At 42.2% G+C, this 20,729-nt stretch overlaps 1 protein-coding gene and 1 pseudogene across 1 annotated transcript; both read left to right on the top strand.

The window, feature by feature from the left end:
- Nucleotides 1–808: 808 nt before the first annotated feature.
- Nucleotides 809–5,184, top strand: LOC120438736 (filamin-A-like). Its single transcript, XM_039609162.1, has 4 exons — nucleotides 809–3,052; nucleotides 4,363–4,435; nucleotides 4,573–4,734; nucleotides 4,941–5,184. Exons 2-4 carry the CDS (start codon nucleotides 4,423–4,425, stop codon nucleotides 5,057–5,059), a joined length of 294 nt encoding a protein of 97 aa, XP_039465096.1. The 5' UTR covers nucleotides 809–3,052; nucleotides 4,363–4,422; the 3' UTR covers nucleotides 5,060–5,184.
- LOC120438868 lies at nucleotides 5,069–19,572 on the top strand (annotated as a pseudogene).
- Nucleotides 19,573–20,729: the final 1,157 nt, after the last annotated feature.

A 20,729-nucleotide genomic window follows, 5' to 3' on the forward strand; every position in this document is an offset into this window, starting at 1 on the left:
GCAAAGCACAAAGGAGACACCTGCTGGAGCAGCTGGAGTCCTACAGACACTCAGCCTCTTCACTACACAAACACCTCCTACAACATCCACTCTTTCCACTCTGACTGCTGTGTTTGTGGAAACACTCCAACACACACCGCTTCACACACCAACATAGAAATGTGTGTGAAAAAGAGCTGAGCTGATATTAAACATGAGGATTTATTCAAAAATACAGGAACAACATCTAGACACACATTACCTCTCAGCAGCAGAAGAACAGCCTTTAAAGTTTACATCAACATCCTTCGACATGTTGCTCTTTAAAGACACACAGCTGGGTTCAGGTCCAGGAGATTCTGGCCTCTTATTGATCCTAAAAGAAAAACAATAAATGTAACAGCTTCATGAGATAGGAAGGAAAAACTGGAAATATTAAATTAAAGACATGATGAACAATCTGAAACTCATAAAAATAATGTACTCACTCTTTGTCACATAACAGTCTTTTGTTAAAGTTTACAATAAAACCCTTCGACTGGTTGCTCTTTAAGGAAACACAGCTGGGTTCAGGTCCAGGTTCTGGATTAGTTTTAGGGTTATGTCCAGCTGAGCCTGGTACGCCCCACAGCTCTGGGCTTTAAAACAACACACACAGAGGTATGAGTGTGAATAATGATGGAGCAGTGATGTGAGTGCTGAGCTGTGACATGGAGAAGAGTCATGGACAGTTAGAGATGGTCATCTCACCTCTGAGCTTTGGTCTGGCTCTCATGTTCCCCACACAGAGTGCTTTTAGAGGAGGGACTCCTCCTCTCTGTCCTCACACTGATCCATGCTGCTGAAAACATCCAGATGAACAGAATCAACTTTTTGGGGATTTACTGGATGATTGAGCATCAAGACACTTTTTAATATTTTACTAATTTCTGAAGCATTTTACCAACTTTGTTCAAATTGCTCTGCTGTCATTTTATTGTTGACAAAAAGAGATTTTGAGTTTGACTGTTGACGTTTCCATGTGGGACTGTTGCAGCAACACCAGGATGTAACTACAGAATACACTTTATATTATAGCACTTGGATGTTAGTCCAGTGGTCCTAAACTGACACACCTGCACCTGGATTCATTCTGACCAGATTTTAGCCCAACAGTGTTTCATACTTAATACATCAGACACGAACTCTGCAGCTGTCATTGTGTGCAGTGTGTGTGCAGCGGGACACTGTGTCCTATGAGTGTTATACTATAATAAACAGAGCCTGACCGCGGGCATAAAGAGGGCAAAAACCCACTTATGCTCTAAAGATGAAGTTCTATTTCTCTTCAAATGACCCTCAGAGCATGTGGAGGGTCATTAAATGCATCACAAATTACCTCAAGAACAACAGGCTGAAGAACATAAAAACAAACGCAGAGTTTCTGTCTGATGGTTTGAACATGAAACAGGAATTATTGAGCAAAAACGGCCAGTTTACCAACTCTGTGGAATTTATGAACTAACATCAGCGCATTCACCTACAATACACGAATGAATATCACCAGTTAAACTGAAAAAGGAAAATAACCTGCATACAAATACGAACGAGAAGAGAAATGCATTTTATAGATGAAATGTTGGCAGCGACTCTTAGGACAGCCCTGTCTCACTGTCAGCAGGTAATGAACATCCACAGACTGGAAGCCCGTTTCTGTCACTGAAAAAAGGATCCATAACTCGAAATTTCGAGTTATTTTCTCGTAATTTCGACTTATTCACTTGGAATTTTGAAAAAACAAACTCGAAGTTTCGAGTTAGTGCTGCCAATCAGTAATTTACGTGAATGACGTAATTTCCTTGTTACCCGGAAGCTGAAGCCCTCAGCTACAAATGCTACAGCTAAGCTACCAGAATTACAGCCAGTCATAAATCCACAAATTGCTGATTATTTTCTGTGTGGCTTCAGAAATGATGAAATCTTTCTGTTATTAGCTTAATCACATGATGTTAATATCAGCAAACGTACTCTGAAAGCGCCGATTTGTTGCGATGCGGTTTTGAGAGCGCATTGTACGTAGATTACTGATTGGTAGAGCTAACTCAAAATTTCGAGTTACTTTTCTCACAATTTCGAGTTAATAAGTCGAAATTTCGAGAATGGATCCTTTTTTGTGGCGGCTTCCATAACAGACTGATGGAGGCAGGAGAAGCTGCCTACAGTCACCAGTCAGTGGATCCACAGTAACATCGACTCTGAGTTCAGCTGCTGATCATCAACTAACTGTTTCTGTCTCGTTCCCAGACTCTGATCTCACATAAAACGAAGCAGATTTATGCTGAAACTAAGCTGCACACAGCTGATGTTAGCCAGGAAACAGTACAGACTGCTAACATTACCTTAACATGGAGACGATCAACTGCGTCACAACATTCACGAAAGCGAAAGTAAAAGCGACGCAAGGAAACGATCAGAGAGGCGTTTGAGGGACGTTCAGAGTCAGGAACCTCAGAAACGGATCAGGCTGGAGTTTAATTCTGTTTTCATCTTTAGAAACATCTGGAAATAGTTATAAAAATGCTGCGTAATAAAGAAAAATAGTGTAGATTAGTTTGAGTTGTGTTTAGCTGAGCTGTGTCTTTAATCAAATCTAAACTGAAGAGTTCATTTTGTGGAGGAGCAGCAAGACTTTCAGTGTGACTCTCAGGAGAAAGCCTCCCACATGTCTGTTGTCTTAATAGTGGAATTATCTGGAAAATGAACCAGTTCTTATAAGCTGCTTTTCTATATGAGCAGTCAAAGCATTTTATACAGCGTGCTTCATTCACACAAGCACTTCTTTTTCTAACAATGACACTATGATGGATGCATCAGAGAGGAAGTCGGGGTTCCATATGTTGCCCAAGGATACCGTGGTGTGCAGACTGGAGCAGCCAGGGATCAAACCTCCAACCTTCCAGTTAGTAATTCTACCTGCTGAGCTACAGTCTGTACTTCCTGAACAACACAGCCTCCTTTTGTTTCTTTATTTCCAGTAGCAACCAGGACCATAATGAACCCTGACTCCAACAGACACTCAGGATCCACCTGCCCAGTAAGTCACCCGCTAACTGTAACTATCAGAGCCCTGACCTTCTGCAGAGACGAGTCACACTGAACACAGCAAGTGTCCCTGCTCTCAGATACAAAATCTGCCTTTAAAAGTTCAGAGTAATGAAATCAGCAGTTCTGATTCTATAGTTTATAGTCTCACACACTTGTGCACTTTTGTTGTTTTGGTTCACATCGGTTGATATTCTGCTGCAAACAACTAATGAGAACATTTTATAAAAGCTTTGAGTGTCCATCAGGATCCTGTAGAAACAGCTTCCATCTCAAACTCTAAACATCATTATTTACATTCTGTTTATTTATTTTTTTAAAGTCACTCTAGCACAGATTTCTTTAGCCAAACGTCTTTCTGTGTCTTCCATACAAACGTTAAACATGAAAACAATCAACACAGCAACACTGAAAGCATTTGAGTGTAAATTTCCTCAGTTTTTCAAATGCTATTTATTTCCATTATACAGAAGAAAAGACAAACATTTCAAACAAAGAAAGCCAGAACATCTTTCCTGTGCCAGAATGTGTGAAATATAACATGACAAGAATCAATGTCTACACCATCAATATCCTCACTTTAACTGTCTGTAATGCAATGAGCTAGTTAGCAACAGGAACATTGACTGCATATGCACTGAAATTATTACTGATTGTGCTGTTGCATAATCTACTTAAAATATATAGGCAATTCTTCTTCTAGAAAACTTGCTGGGCGTCTAATCATTATACCGAAATCATAAAAATTAGATGTTGTGATAAGAAAGACATTTGTGCCACGCACAGTTAAACAATGGGCATATCTGCTGCATTTGTAATTAAAAGAGAGAGAAACAGAGCAGGGACATGTTTTTGGTTTTTTAAATAAGAATTGAATTTGCTCATGTGCAGCCTCAGATTGGCACTGAGGCTGGCCAGCAGAAGGTGAGGGCCTGGGGTCCTGGACTGGAAGGAGGTGTTGTTGGTAGTTCTGCTGACTTTGTGGTGGAGGCTTCACTGTGGATGCATAAATGAGTTTGCGCTCCATGTTTTGAGGGTCATGAGCTTCGCCTGGCACTATGGCTGGGTTGAAATATTGCAGGTACACGTAGAGTGCGGAGGGTTTTTGCAGCAATGCTTACACTTACACTGATAATGGTTTTCTGTAAGTCTACATGCCTGGAAACATTCTGATCAGATGCCTAAACTGAAACAATAAAAATGCAATCAATTTAGTAAGGATATATGTGTGACAATGAAGACCCGACAACATCAGCGTTGCAGTTTAGCACGTTTTCATTGGCTTTCACACTGCTCCTGTAGCACACACGCCACCCTCTCCTGCGGTCCCGCCAACATCTTTAACAGGGAAGACATGATTAGATGATGGGCTCAGGTGTGTGAATCAGCCCCCCCCTGACACCACACCCCTCCCCTGCAGCTGAGCCACACACCACACCCTGCCACAACATGATAGAAATGGTGCATTTATGCCATTAGCGTGTGCCCTAACAATCACTGCTGGATCTCTAGGTGACGATTCCTTGAAGATGTACCATCTGAAGGTGGGCTCGGCTGCAGATATTCCACTGGACATAGGAGAGCTGGACCTCAGCCAGCTGACAGCCTCTCTTACAACACCCTCAGGGCCAGAGGAGCCCTGCCTGCTGAAGATGCTGCGTAACGCTCACATTGGTGAGTGTCTGTCTGATAAGTGAGAAGTTTGCTAAACAATGAGACTCCAAAATCTAAATACTTTATTAATCTCTAAGTAAAAGACAAAGAGGGGGAAAGTAATAAGTTAAAGTATGGAGAAAGAAACAGGAGCAGCTGAAATGGGCTGCATGCACACTCAAGAATAAGCGTTGTTAACCCCCATCTGTTTTGTCTGTCTGTCTTAGGAATCTCCTTTTTTCCCAAGGAGGTTGGTGAGCACCTTGTTAACATCAAGAAGAACGGTCGTCATGTTCCCAGCAGCCCAGTTGCTGTTATGACCAACAGTCAGAGATTGGTGATGTGAGCCGTGTGCATGTCGACCGGGCTGAGCGAGGCCAGGGCGTTTGAGCCTACAGAGTTCTACATTGACACTCGGCATGCAGGTATATGCTCAGTGAAAGTATAGATACTGTGATTTTTTTCATTTTTTAATCATTCAAATAAAATATTTGTCAGTCTCATCTTTTTTATATTAGGCTACGGTGGCTTGAGCCTTTCCATTGAAGTGGAAACAAACACTGAGGACCAACAGGATGGCACCTGCAAGGTCACCTGCTGCTCTACTGAACCAGGAAATGACATCATCAACATTAAGTTAAGTTTGACCAATATGTGCCAGGTGCTTACCATAAAACAGTCGGGGATTACAGAGAAGGGACATGTTTTTGTTTTTTTAATAAGAATTGAATTTGCTCATGTGCATACACAGGAAGTGATTTCACAGTGAAAGTAACAGGGGAGGGCAGAATGAAGGCGAGCGTCACCAGACAGAGGACGGCAACATCAGTTGCAAACGTTGACAGCCAGTGTGACCTCAGCCTCAAGATCCCAGGTGAGATAAGCAGGAACTGATATGTAACTATACATCTGTGCTCAAGGGTCAAAGGGGGGAGGTTACCAGCCTTCTAGTGGAAATGTTCTCTTGTGCAGCTGACGCTAGATGATCTTTAGACTTGATGTTTGTATCTCTACATCTCTGTATCCTCAGAGATCAACATAGCAGGTTCACTGGACAGGTTCACAAGGCTGACACGATGAAGGGAGAGAATAACACCTACTGCATTTGTTTTGTGCCTACTGAGACTGGTGTGCATGCCGTGTGTGTGAAATACAATGTCGCACCTGCTTCAAATTTCACATACAATTATACAGTATCCACACTTGCTGATAGGTGGTAATCGACTTCAGGAGAACAAGGCGATCTGAGCACTCTACCCTCTACATTGATGGGGAGGAGGTAGAAAGGGTAGAAAGCTTTAAGTTCCTCGGAGTCCACATCTCGGCCGACCTTACCTGGTCCACGAACATTTCCCACCAGGTAGGGAAAGCACAACAAAGGCTGTACTTCCTCAGGAAGCTGCGTCAGGCACAATTACCCCAGAGACTGCTAGTAAACTTCTACCGCTCCACCATCGAGAGCCCGACTTACTGCTTCACACTCTGGTTCAACTGCTGCACTGTGGAGGACAAGAGGAAACTGCAGCAGGTGGTGAGGGCAGCAGAGCGGGTAATTGGCACTTCACTAATTCCCCTCAGAGACATTTATGCTGGCAGACATCAGCAGAAAGCCACCATCATCATCAAGGACCCCTCGCACCCTGGACACTCACTTTTCCCCCTTTTCCCTCTGATAAACGCTGCAGGTCCATCAGCTCAAAGACAAACAGACTCAATAGAAGCTTCTACCCACAGGCTGTCAAACATGCCCTACCTCCTCCCTGATTGAAGGTTGGCTGCACTGCCAACACTCATGGACATTACACTTTATCTATAAACCATTTTTTATACTATAATGCAGCCAACATTCCTGCCTCTATAAACTGTATTTATTATAGTAGAAGCAGCATTCCTACCCCCCACTGTACCTCACAATGCACTGATCATTCACTGCTCCTTACATTTCACCTGCTCCTCAGATGCCATGTGTGTGTATGTGGATATATGTGTATGTATGTATGTATGGGTGTATCCGTATGCACACATGTGTATCTATAACTTGTACATATCTTTCTTGTGTAAATGTAAACGCCTGTGTTATTGTGTAGATACTTACGTCTTTGTGTTTTACACAGCAGAGAGATGCCAAATTGTTTCACTGTTCTTGTAATAGTGACAATAAAGAGCTATTCTATTCTATTCTATTCTATTCTATTCTATTCTATTCCCAACAACATAGGTGAAATTAAACATGCTTCCTGAACAACAGCATGGGTCTATAGAGCTTAAATGACTCCAGCTCTATCTTGTTATGGTTATTAAAATGCCTATAAGCAGCGTGACCTAGATGAGGGTCATCTTAAAAGAATAAAATATATATTACCCCAAATCGATGACGTAGCCTTGGAAAAAAATTGTAATAATATTCATTTACTGTCTTTCATTTCTCTAGTATATCAAACAAACAGCATGTGGCATTATGTTAAAGACAGAAACATGTACAGCATAGGTAAATATATGGAATCAAGTACAATGTTGCATATGTTGTTATAAGTAGTAATATAAATATAAAGCATTTAATTTTGTTGAATACAATATTGTGATTATTACCCGAATGCTTTGTGTACTCAGTCTAACTCTGAAGTAACATTGTAAAGACAGGACAGGATAAAGGACTTTAAAGACACTGGAATATATTTACAGCTATTTGAAATCCAATTACTTGTACATCAATCCTTGCTGCTGTCTTCAGTTGTGATCTACAGTTAAAAGCTAAGATGGCTGTATACATACTCCTCTATAGAAAATATCACTGTAATCCCAAAGAAATAAAGAAATAGATAACTAAGGTGAATCTTTATGTGGCCTGAAAACGGCACGCAGAACAAATCTGACAGTATGTAAAAAGTGCATCTTATTGCCTCTTATTGTTACTGGAGTGGAGTTTTATGAAAAATGAAGTTTTATGAAAAATACTGTGGTTGGTTCAGTGTCTGTGAATTATGCATGTGCCCAGTAATTCACTTAATAATCTACAGGGTGGGCCATTTATATGGATACACCGTAATAAAATGGGAATGGTTGGTGATATTAAAGTCCTGTTTGTGGCACATTAGTATATGTGAGGGGCAAACTCCTCAAGATGGTGGTGACCATGGTGGCCATTTAGAAGTCGGCCATCTTGGATACAACTTTTGTTTTTTCAATAGGAAGAGGGCCATGTGACACATCAAACTTATTGGTAATGTCACAAGAAAAACAATGGTGTGCTTGGTTTCAACGTAACTTTATTCTTTCATGAGTTATTTACACGTTTCTGACCACTTATAAAATGTGTTCAGTGTGCTGCCCATGGTGTTGGATTGTCAATGCAACCCTCTTCTCCCGCTCTTCACACACTGATAGCAACACCGCAGGAGAAATGTCAGCACAGGCATCCAGTATCCGTAGTTTCAGGTGTTGCACATCTCGTATCTTCACACCATAGACAATTGCCTTCAGATGACCCCAAAAATAAAAGTCTAAGGGGGTCAGATCGGGAGACCTTGGGGGCCATTCAACTGTAGTGATGTGTCGGTGGCGAACGAAATGGCTCTTAGAGCCGGATCTTTGACGTGAACGACGCGAGCCGGCTCCTTATCGAGAGCCGTGGGTTTTTTTTTTTCTTTCTCTCACCCTCTCTGTCGCACTTTTCCCCCCGCTTCACTCCACACGCGAGCCTTGTGCTTTGCGCTGGGAAGAGGTCGGAGGGGCGGTAGTTACACTGGCAGTAGCACAGGAACAGAGCGGGAGGAAGAGACAGAGAAAGAGAGCCAGGGACAACAACGTCACATTAGAAAGGTATAGTAATCATCCACAACTATTTTCAGTTGCGGATGATAAAGGATTCAGAAAGTTTATTAATGCAGGCCCACATGACAGAGAATATGCATCTTCTTTTTGTTTTCATAGTTTAATTTATATTTGTGTTGTGGTTTGCAGTGTTTTGTGTTGTTTCACTTTCAATTTGTTTAAAAGGAAAAAGCTGAAAATTTAAATAGTTAAAAGTTGAAGTGTGACTAGTTGGTTTTTGTATTATATGATTTATTTATTACATTTTATGTGGAGTGAATAAATAGAAGTATATTTAGGGTGGCCCCTAGAGACAAAGGACGTACAAACCGCAAAACACGTACGAACCCTGAAGCACGTAAAAACTCCAAAACACGTACAAAACACAACAGCAGTGCTCCAGGATGCTAGGCGCAGTGTTGAGCTTTTGTTACCTAGTGGCTACACAAGCCAGGAAGTACCAATGACCGAATTTGGTGTGTGGTAGTAAGAGGTAAATGAACTTTTTTTTAAATTATTTGAATATATATGAGTGATTGTGTATAAATACACAAACCATACACATATGCTTCCAATTGTGTAATATAAGTGATCTAGGTAGCTCTGTTTTTGGAAGTTCAGTTAACGCTAGAAATGTGTTTTGGAATTTGTACGTGCTTTGTCTCTAGAGGCCACCACATATATTTATATATAAACATATATAAATAAAACCACTTTTTTTTTACATTAGCAATTCCTTATGTGCATAATTTTATATTAATTTTATATATTGTTAATAATAAATTAATTAAAGCAACAAAACAACCTGAAGAGCCGGTAATGTAGAAAATGGTGGTTTTACGGGTTTTAGAATTGTTTTATTTAGTTTTAGTAGATTGACAAAATTGTATTACCTACATTTTAAGGGTGTTTTTATTTGTGCTCCCTGGCCTAGAAAAAAACAGTTTCCGATCAGACCTGCTTCATCTCTGTGCCCTTGGTATCTGACTCACTTGCTCCCCCTTGTATTTTAAAGAATCTTTCTTTTTAGCACGACATTGTGGCGCGACCACTTTAATGTCTGCGTGTTACAGTTGCACGACCTTTTCCATTTTCGCTGCCCGTTACTTTGCTTCATTGTCTCTGTTGCCTGACTCTTTGTGCTTCTCTCTCTTTCTTTTTCTTTTTTTTTCTGTGCGCTCTCTTTCTTCCTCAGGTTTTCTATTGATAAGGATATTGATAGGTATCAGAGAACATAAGGCTCCTTCACTGAAAGACTTTTATGCTTCTCATTAGTCCCATAGGCTCATAGAAATAGGCTCTCCAGTTTGTGTGTGCTTGTGTGTTGCATAAGATCTGTCTTCATTCATGCCTGTCGTTATTACGCCTCCTAAGCTCCAAACCAGTAAAGGCAATCTTTGGAGGCAACACCCTTTTAAGTACTTTTCTGTATTTGTTTGTGATTGTGTGACACTGAACCACAGTGCTATGTATATCCTCTGTAATACTCAGATGTTTCCAGATCAGTGTTTTCCCCCTTCAGCTGTTTCTCACTATAGAGTCTTAACTTGCCAACTAGAAAGCGAAAATTTCAGAAGAAATTTTATGTGTGCCTATGCCGCTGCTAATCACTGTAGTTTGCCATTCATACGGCTACAGAGAGCAAAACTCAGAAGAGCAGCCATTCTCCACCATGAACTATGGTAAAAACAAACACCGCTCACGCTTCACAGATGACAGCTTACAGTTTTGTGTAAAGATGAAGTTACTTTGTACAGCGCCGATTTGCAGACGCTGTGCACACAGGTTCATGAGCAGAAGTCCCATTGTACCACGGCAGACCCGACAATGTTTGCATGAACACGCTTTGAAGCATTACATTATAGACCACTTTTCACACATGCATTCACTTTTTGTTTTTGTTATTTTTACACAGTGTTCTGAATTATGAACAATGGTCTACAGCCAATCCTGTGTATTATTATACAAACTTTGGTTGTGAGATTCAGATAACTATTTAATAAAAGCTAAATATTTTATATGAGAGTAAGAAAGAAAAGTATATCTTTGTGTCCACCTTTCTCTGTTAATGCCCTAGCTCCCCCTAAAAGCTTTGCTAGATCCGCCCCTGCACAGTTACCAGCTGTCAGCTACACAAAAAAGGAGCTTGGTCTTTGTCTCTCAGAAACAACTCATAACTTCCTTCAACTCATTCATGTCACCTAAAGTGTAAACCTGTTTCTCCATCACCAGTTCAGCTCTGATGATTCAGTAAGGACATCTCCTGATTTCATCTTCATGCTCCAGCAAACATCAGCTGATACTAGAAATTAAAATCAAAAGAATTCTAACAACAGCTGATCAAGCTTAAACGTGCTGCTGTTGTTTAGCGCGATAAATAAGAGCGAACAGCCGATCATTGATCAGTTTCATGATTGACGTTTCAACACGCGAGAGAATGACAGGGGAGGCTTCGTAACGACAGAATAAATCATAATGTTTTCTCTGAATGTGGGACGATTCCGTTTGTGCGGCACGGCAACTCTATGAACTAACCCTAATGAATAAAATAAAGTCCAACGTCAGTAACTTAGTGCGCACACAGCTGTATATAAACACCCGTGGCATTACGATTGTAAAAGGTCAACGAAAATAAATTACACCTAAACTCGGTTTATATCTGACCCAAATAGAGAGCGACCGGTGCTGACACGAGTTTCACCCGCCTCAATATAAGCCAAGCCTGGGTGCTTTTTCACGAAGGGTTGCTAGCGGCGCGAGCTAACTATGCTAGCGGCGCTAGCTAGCTAGCCGGCTATCAGCAACACATAAGAGAACTGCTGCTAAATAAACTACACCTAAACTCGGTTTATATCTGACCCAAATAGAGAGCGACCGGTGCTGACACGAGTTTCACCCGCTTCAATATAAGCCAAGACTGGGTGCTTTTTCACGAAGGGTTGCTAGCGGCGAGCTAACTATGCTAGCGGCGCTAGCTAGCTAGCCGGCTATCAACAACACATAAGAGAACTGCTGCTAAATAAACTACACCTAAACTCTGTTTATATCTGACCCAAATAGAGTGCAGTTCATAACTTCTTACCTGAAATTCAGTTCACCTCACGCTCCTGCCTTCGCTTTCCCTGATCCATGATTGACCACCGCGTTAGCAATCGCCTGCCCGGCCTCATATGTCTCGTTGGCGGCATGTCCTTTCTGTCACACACCGTGGGTAGCTGCCCTCTGTTGTAGCTCCACCACCAAACAACTCAGTTATTTTTTCCACATCCAGCTGTAACTCCGATTCTATGCAAGCATTTGCGAGAGACCGGGAGGTGAAAGGAGAGAGAGAGTCCTCGCTATCCATTTGCAGCCAAGTGCGGCAGCTAGCTAGGTAGCCGGCTAGCTGTCAGGCAGGACCGACGTAGTCAGAGCACTGTCGCTAAATATGGGATGTCTTGATAAAACAAGCAGATATTTGAAGTTTACACACCTACATTCTCGCCTGAAAATATCTTAAAAGCTTATTTTGTGACCTAGAAACACGAATAAAAGACATATAAAACGAAGTGGTGGCCGCCATTGTTCACTCTGTAGAGGCGTGCTATGAATTGTGGGATATTGAGTTTTCCACCAAGCATTACCGTAACTTTTGAATGATTTGCGCAACCTTAAAAATTCCAATGGCTCCTGAAAGCAGCGACGCTGTGCGCACCGCTGAAATTGTCATCATTACGGTAATCCAAATAAGGGTAGACAGGCTGTACCACTCCCGGCATACCACTAGAGAGAGCCAACACACCACAAATGAAGTCTGTTTATTTGGCGCCAAAAGATGAATTGGCCTAAATTTGCACTAAAATATTAATATTTAAAAAACTATAAAAGTCATGAACACCAAAAGTCATGACATAATAGTCCAGCTCCAGCCGCACAAAATGATCTAACATATGTAACCCTAATGTCAAAGCTGTTCGGCAGAGGAGCGCGGGAAAATTTTCACTAAAATATTAATATTTAAAAACTATAAAATTCACAAAGACCAAAAGTCATAGCACACCATTCCAGATCCGGCCGCACAAAATGAGGTAACATATATGAAGCTTGTCTCAAAACTGCGGGCGAGATTCGCTGCAAAATTTCAGGCGGAAACTGGAGAATAATAATAATAATAACTAGAAAGCGAAAATTTCAGAAGAAATTTTATGTGTGCCTATGCCGCTGCTAATCACTGTAGTTTGCCATTCATACAGCTACAGAGAGCAAAACTCAGAAGAGCAGCCATTCTCCACCATGAACTATGGTAAAAACAAACACCGCCACGCTTCACAGATGACAGCTTACAGTTTTGTGTAAAGATGAAGTTACTTCGTACAGCGCCGATTTGCAGACGCCTGTGCACACAGGTTCATGAGCAGAAGTCCCATTGTACCACGGCAGACCCGACAATGTTTGCATGAACACGCTTTGAAGCATTACATTATGGACCACTTTTCACACATGGTTGGTTTACCCACACAGCCGGCTGTGCATTCACTTTTTGTTTTTTGTTATTTTTACACAGTGTTCTGAATGATTAACAATGGTCTACAGCCAATCTTGTGTATTATTATACAAACTGTGGTTGTAAGATGCAGATAACTATTTAATAAAAAGCTAAATATTTTATATGAGAGTAAGAAAGAAAAGTATATCTTTGTGTCCCCTTTCCTGTTAATGCCCTACCTGGCCCCTGGCAAAAGCTTTGCTAGATCCGCCCCTGCACAGTTACCAGCTGTCAGCTACACAAAAACAGGAGCTTGGTGTATATTTGTCTGTCAGAAACAGTTCATAACTTCCTTCAACTCATTCATGTCACCTAAAGGGTAAACCTGTTTCTCCATCACCAGTTCAGCTCTGATGATTCAGTAAGGACATCTCCTGGTTTGGACCAGCCGCTTCTACAGCTGTGCCCCAGCAAACATCAGCTGATACTAAGATAAGATAAGATAACCTTTATTAGTCCCACATGTGGGAAATTTGTTTTGTCACAGCAGGAAGTGGACAGTGCAAAAGTTATGAAGCAAAAATTAGAATAAAATAAAATAAGAATAAATACAGTACACAACTGAACAGAATAGAATAAAATAAAATACTATATACAGTAGAATAAAATAGAATAAAATATACAATAAGATAAAAATAGAATACAAATGCTATATACAACTGAGTAAAAATACAACGATGCCAGGAAGATTATTGCACTTAGTGTTATTGCACATGTGTGTGTTTGATCAGTTAAAGTCTTTGTTGTGGAGTCTGACAGCAGTGGGGAGGAAAGACCTGCGAAATCTCTCCATCCCACACCGTGGGTGTGCCGCAGTCTCCCACTGAAGGAGCTGCTAGAAATTAAAATCAAATGAATTCTAACAACAGCTGATCAAGCTTAAACGTGCTGCTGTTCTTTAGCGCGATAAACAAGAGCGAAAAGCCGATCGTTGATCAGTTTCATGAGTGAAGTTGCAACTGGCGAGAGAATGACAGGGAGGCTTCAGTAACGACAGAATAAATCGTAATGTTTTCTCTGAATGTGGGACGATTCCGTTTGTACGGCAACTCTGACGAACCAACCCTTATGAATATAATAAAGTTCAACATCAGTAACTTATCACAAGACACAGCTGTCGTGCTAGCTAGCATGCAGTACGATTGTAAAAAGTCAGCACAATGAAAACAAACTACACCTAAACTCGGTTTATATCTGACCCAAATAGAGTGCAGTTCATAACTTCTTACCTGAAATTCAGTTCACCCCTCAGCTCCTGCCTTCGCTTTCCCTGATCCACGATTGACCTCCAGGTTAGCAACCACCTTCGCTTTCCCTGATCCACGATTGACCTCCAGGTTAGCAACCACCGGTCGATCGGCGGTGGCCTGCCCCACCTCCTATGTGTGGTTCGCGGCATGTCCTTTCTGTCACACACGGTGGATAGCTGCCCTCTGTTGTAGCTCCGGCTAGCTCCACCACCAAATAACTCAGTTATTTTTTCCACATCGACCACCATCATCGGCCCATATAAGCGAAAAATGAGTCCAGCTAAAACACAGACTTGGCGAGCGATCGGGTGTTGCAACAAATTTTAGCGGCGTCACTATAAGCCCAGCCTGGTGCTTTGAGGGTCGCTAGCAGTGCTAGCTAGCTATGCTAGCGGCGCGCTATGTTAGCGGGCGCTATGCTAGCCGGCTGGCTATCAGCAACACATAAGACAACTCTTGCTAATATGGGATGTCTTGATAAAACGAGCAGATATTTGAAGTTTACACACCTATATTCTCGCCTGAAAATGTCTTAAAAGTTTAGTTTGTGACCTAGAAACACGAATAAAAGACATAGAAAACGAAGTGGTGGCCGCCATTGTTTGACTCGGTAGAGGCCTCTGTAGAGGCGTGCTATGAATTGTGGGATATGGAGTTTTGGGCCAAGGATAGATCTTTTCGCCTGTACTACTCCGGGTATACCACTAGAGAGAGCCAAGACACCACAAATGAAGTCTGTTTCTATGGCGCCAAAAGTAGAATCTTTCTAAATTTGCACTAAAATATTAATATTTAAAAACTATAAAAGTCATGAACACCAAAAGTCGTACCATAGTAGTCCAGCTCCAGCCGCACAAAATGATCTAACATATGTAACCCTATTGTCAAAACTGTTTGGCAGAGGAGCGCGGGAAAATTTTCACTAAAATATTAATATTTCAAAAACTATAATAGTCATAAACACCAAAAGTCATAGCACACCATTCCAGATCCAGCCGCACAAAATGAGGTAACATATATGAAGCTTTGTCTGAAAACTGCGGGCGAGATTCGCTGCAAAATTTCAGGCGGAAACTGAAGAATAATAATAATAAACCGAGGAATAGTAATATGTGTGCCTCTTGACATAGGCACACATAATAATAATAAATCCGAGGAATAGTAATATGTGTGCCTCTTGTCATAGGCACACATAATGAGGCACCAGCAGAGCATATCTGGCCCCCATCTGTGGCTGATAGTGCCCCCTGCTGTTAATAACAGGAACACAGTAACCTTGTATAGAGCTCATAGTGATGGTCTTAAGATTGCTGCTGCAAGGCAGTAATTTGTATCCACGTGTGCTGTATATTCTGAGCATATGCAGTTATGTGAGCTCTCAGGTTTTATGTATCAGGACACAATTTAAAAAAACAAAACAAATCGGGTCCTTATTAGGTCTCAATATGAGGTAAATGCAACCTCAGATGAACAACACAGAACACATTATACCACGTCGTTATTTATTTAACAAACACTGAGCCGAAATTCAGATGTTTAAAAAACTAAGTACATCCAAGTAATTTCCATAATTAGTTAAGAGGGTCAGTATTAGCCAAGTGCTAATCAAATGCACTAGATCATCAGTAAGTGTAACCACTACTGTCAGTTTGCTGGTGTGGCGTATTCAGGTAAGTGGCAACATACTGAGGAGGATAGAAGCAGTTGATGATACCCATGAATGTGGGAAGGCTTTGAAGTCGATCATTTTACAGCAAGAAAGATTATTCGCATTTTTAAAAAAATCAAAGACTGTTTCCAACCTTACCAGGAGAGGACGTCCCAGAAAATTCACCCCACACATCTGAGCCTCTACAGGCCACAGTTAGCATGCTAAATGTTGGAGTTCATGACAGTGCAATTAGAAAAAGACTCAACAAATATGGCCTGTTTGGAAAGGCTTCCAGGAGAAACCATTTTCCCTCTAAATACAACATGGCAGCAAGGGTTAGGTTTGCAAAGTTGAAAAGCTAAGCCCTAATGCACAGCTTCAACATTGGTGAAAAGCAAACACGGCATACCAACAGTTTTGCACGGGTGATGATTATTTGGGCTTTTTTTTGCTGCCAAAGAACCTGCAAAGTGTCCAGGTCACTGAGTGAGCCATGAAGTATTCTAGAGTCAAATGAGATCATCGTTGGGTCAGTGACTCCAGAGCGCAGCAGCAAAGCAACAACAGAGTGGTGCTGCAGTGGCTCAAAGTTGAAACTTCAACACGATTGAACGTCCACACTGCTGTGAAACACTAATAAAAAACTGATTACCTCAAGTTTTTGCTGTGAAAGTTGGTTCTATCAGCTGCTGAATGACAGGATGTACTTGGTTATAGTCATTTGTGCATTTTGGGTTGTTTTAAATAAATAATGATGTGTTGTAATAATCAAGATCCATAAAACTGCTTTTTCACATGTCTGTAAATGAATTTCTTTCTTATCATTGTCCCGAATTGGTGTCGGCTGACGCTTGACACTCTGTGGCTCCTGATTTGTCTGTTGTCAAAGTCTCACCTCAGTGCAATCCCTCATGTTTTGTCATGACTAAAGGATGAATGTGAACATCGCTTCAGTCACTGTGTTCACTTCCTGATATGTCAGAACTCTGCTCACATCACTCACTGCATGACACACTGCTGTAAACAGAGACCCTGTAATGTTAGCACCAAGTAGGACTTCATGAAAAATAATGCTGTCAAGCTAACTTTTCCTCTTTCTGTCTTTTTCAGGACTTTCTATCGCTTTCAGGCAGTGTGGGACAGCTCCCTGCACAACTCCCTGCTGCTCAGCTGCCTCACTCCCTGTGGAGAGAAGATCTACATGGCCTTATCTGCGTATCTGGAGGTCAGCCGCTGCTCTGCTGTGTTGCACATGTTTTTAAGTCTCTTGATGTCATCGTGTCTAACACACACCCTTTATCTCCTCTCTACAGCTGGACCATTGCATTCAGCCTGCCATTATCACCAAAGACATCTGCATGGTCTTTTACTCCTGAGACGCCAAGATTTCCCCACCCGGTTCTCTCAAGAACCTCTTTGGGACTGGATACTCCAAAACTCCTGACTGGTAAATCTGGGCTGCTGTACTGTGGCCATCTCTGTTTCACAATCAAAGATATCTGCCCTGATACAAAGTTGCCTTGTTCATGACTTCTGCTTCATTAGAGCAACCGAGTGACTGGGATCTCTGAGCTGAGCTTGTGTAAGATGTCTGACACTGGAAGCCCAGGTGAGCGGACATGAAACATGTTTAAAGAACAGCAGCTGTTTTATGATAATTCTGCGGAGAGCTTCATCCTAATGAGGGCTCATGTCCTGAGCAGGGGTGCAGAGGAGGAAGGTCCTGGACACATCAGTGGCTTATGTGCTTGGAGAGGAGAACCTGGCCGGCTGGTGGCCCAGAGGAGATAGCCTCATCCTAGAGCTCCAGTGGGAACTAGAGAAGATGGAGCAGCTGCAGGAGGTGGGGCCTTAAAAGATTTATAAAGAAATAAATCTCTGTTTAATATCGTAGAGGGAAAAATGACTTTTCAAGCCAAAGACCAAAGTGCTAAAAAGTTTTCTCTTTAGCACTTTGGTTTATGTCTCTTTAGCACTAACCCTCCCCTCTTCTCCCCACCTCACATTCGCCCCCATTTTTTGTCCAGGTGGAAAAGACCCGTCACCTTCTGGCACTGAGAGAGAAGCTGGGAGAGCCGGCTCCCGTGGGAACAGCTCCCGCCACCAAGTCCCTGAGCGAGTCTCTGTCTCCCAGCATGAGCTCCGGCACTCTGTCCACCTCCACCTCCATCTCTTCGCAGATCTCCAGCACCACCTTTGAAAGCGCCATCACGCCGAGTGAGAGCAGCGGCTACAATTCCACCGACATCGAGAGCCTGGTGGATCGTGAGAAGGAGCTGGCCACCAAGGTGAGGAAAAACGTCGGCTTAGTGGGCGTTCTTGTTGCTGCCTTCTTCCTTCTCTGCTGGGAGCTGATCGGTCGTGTTCCTGTTGTGTTGTAGTGCCTGCACCTTCTGACACACACATTCAATAGTGAATACAACCAGCTGGTGAACAGCATCAGTGACTGCAAGGTGAGAAATAATACAAAGAAATAAAAACAATAGCCTTTCTGTGTCACATCAGGGAGTTGATATGTTAACGTCTACCTCATCCTGCTCTTGTTTCACTTCAGCTTTCTGACATCTCACCGATTGGACGTGATCCATCCGTGACGAGCTTCAGCAGTGCCACCCTCACCCCTTCCTCTACCTGCCCCTCTCTGTCGGACTCCCGCTGTGGCTCCATGGACCAGAAGTAAACATATTTTTAGGAACATTGACCTTGATCTGCAAATGGTTATTGACAGGTTATCTATTTGATTCTAACTTGGTGTGATTTATGTTAAAGGAGCCCTGAGAACAGCTCACGTGCCTCCAGTCCATCCTGCTCAGACTATGAAAACTTCCCGATGGTTCCCACTCTGGAGACCTCCTACCTTGCGCGGGCTGCAAAGAACGAGTTCCTCAACTTGGTGCCAGATATTGAAGAAATGCGACCAGGGTGAGTAATGCCATATTAACCCAAATACTGTCACTATGACATGTGTCTCACAGACAGTCGATACTCATGTTCTCGAGTTCAAGCAGAAATGATGTGGATCGATTCAAATTCCTGAACCTGGATGATTTCAGCTGGAAACAAAGCAACTCTGCTTCATCCTCAGAAAAACAAGCGCTCTCTTAAAAAATACATAAATGGATTAAATCTCTTCTTTTCAGATCTGTTGTGTCCAAGAAGGGTAAACTAAGCTTCACGGAGCCTCGCTCTAACTCATGGGTGAAGCATTTTGTGGTTGTTCGCCAGCCCTACGTCTTCATCTACAACAGCGACAAGGACGCCGTGGAGCGAGGCGTCCTCAATCTCTCCACAGCACAGGTGGAATACAGCGAAGACCAGCAGGCCATGCTTAAGGTACAGTTTGAGGCTGGATGTAACACGCTTGTCTTTAATGAGAATTCATTCAAATTGTTTTGGTGGCCAGTTTTGGGCACATTGATTGATGAAATGGCAAATGGACTGGGATTTATCATTTGAATGAACATGAATATAATGTGATGTTTTCTTTTCAGACGCCCAACACATTTGCAGTGTGCACAAAACATGGAGGCATCTTCCTGCAGGCCAACAGCGAGAAAGACATGAACGACTGGCTGTACGCTTTTAATCCTCTGCTAGCAGTGTTAGGAGGCCTGGGTCGCTGACCCAGGGTTTTAAGTTTATTATATTATTTATCATTTCTAGTCTTTGGTTTCTTTGTTAGAGTTCTGTCTTATGGTTTATGTCTCTGTGTATCCTTAGTTGCTGTCTCCCCTGTCTGCTATTTCCCCATGTCCAGTCAGTGTCTGTGTCTGCCCTGGTCCCACGTCTCTGTTACCTCTGTTGTAGTGCCTGCCTGTGAGTCTGTGTCTGTAAGTTCAGTCTGTGTTATGTTTTGTGGGATTATTATATTATCTTATGCCATGTTATACCCCTGATTAATGATTGTGAAATTATTATGTAGTTTTAGTTTGCTTTATTCTCCTGAATTAGAAGAAGGTGATAACGATTACATTTGTTAAACTGATTTGTATTACATTAGACTGCTGATTTATTGGGAATGGATGATATTGTTTTATGATGCACTATACTGCTGAGTTAAGAAGAGAATATTGTGTGCAGAGAGCCAGGGCCTTTCTGTTCTGATAGCAGAGGAGACAGACCACATTCCACGGGAGTTTTACCCCCACCACATTGTTGGGAGCAGATAAACAGGGAGCCGAGGTCATAACTTAGGCGCCGTGTGAGAGAAAGAATGTGAATGTTTAGGCTTTTATGACTAGGTGGGGGCCACTAGAGGCTATAAGAGTTTGAGCAATGCTCCACCATTTCGAGATCGATGCTGTCTGCGTACAGTATCCATCTCCCACACGTGTGTTCATTAAAATCATCGTTTGACTTCACCCGGCCGGACCAGTGTTGTTATTTTGGTTTTCCTTTTGTATCCATCTCCAATATTTGAATCTTAACAGTTTCCTGTTTTACTTTGAAAGTCCGTGTCTCATGTAAATGCGTCTGGTCGTGCTTCCTTTATCTCGTTAGGCCTGGTTTGCCCCAGCTGTTTTTCCCTCCTGTTGCTCACTCCCTGATTGCTCCCTCTATGTATATAAGCCCTGTGTTTTCATCTGTCAGTGTCGCGATCTACCCTCATCTTGCTGTGTGTTCTGTCTGCGTAAGCTTATTTTGTATTCTCAGTTTTGTTACTTTTGAGTTTAGCATTAAAGCTGTATTTGAGTTCACGTTTCGCCTCCGAGTGTCTGCACTTTGGGTCCTCCTACTACCATTCCTGCCTGCACACAGCCTACACATGACAGAAGATCGC

Source organism: Oreochromis aureus, linkage group 3, assembly GCF_013358895.1.
Source record: "Oreochromis aureus strain Israel breed Guangdong linkage group 3, ZZ_aureus, whole genome shotgun sequence".
NCBI classification, from domain to species: Eukaryota; Metazoa; Chordata; class Actinopteri; order Cichliformes; family Cichlidae; genus Oreochromis; species Oreochromis aureus.

What these genes read in the sequence shown, in the direction of transcription:
- LOC120438736 (XM_039609162.1), top strand. An exon ending in GCTGCGTAACGCTCACATTG is followed by an intron (nt 4,735 to 4,940) that starts GTGAGTGTCTGT and finishes TGTCTGTCTTAG; the next exon opens with GAATCTCCTTTTTTCCCAAG.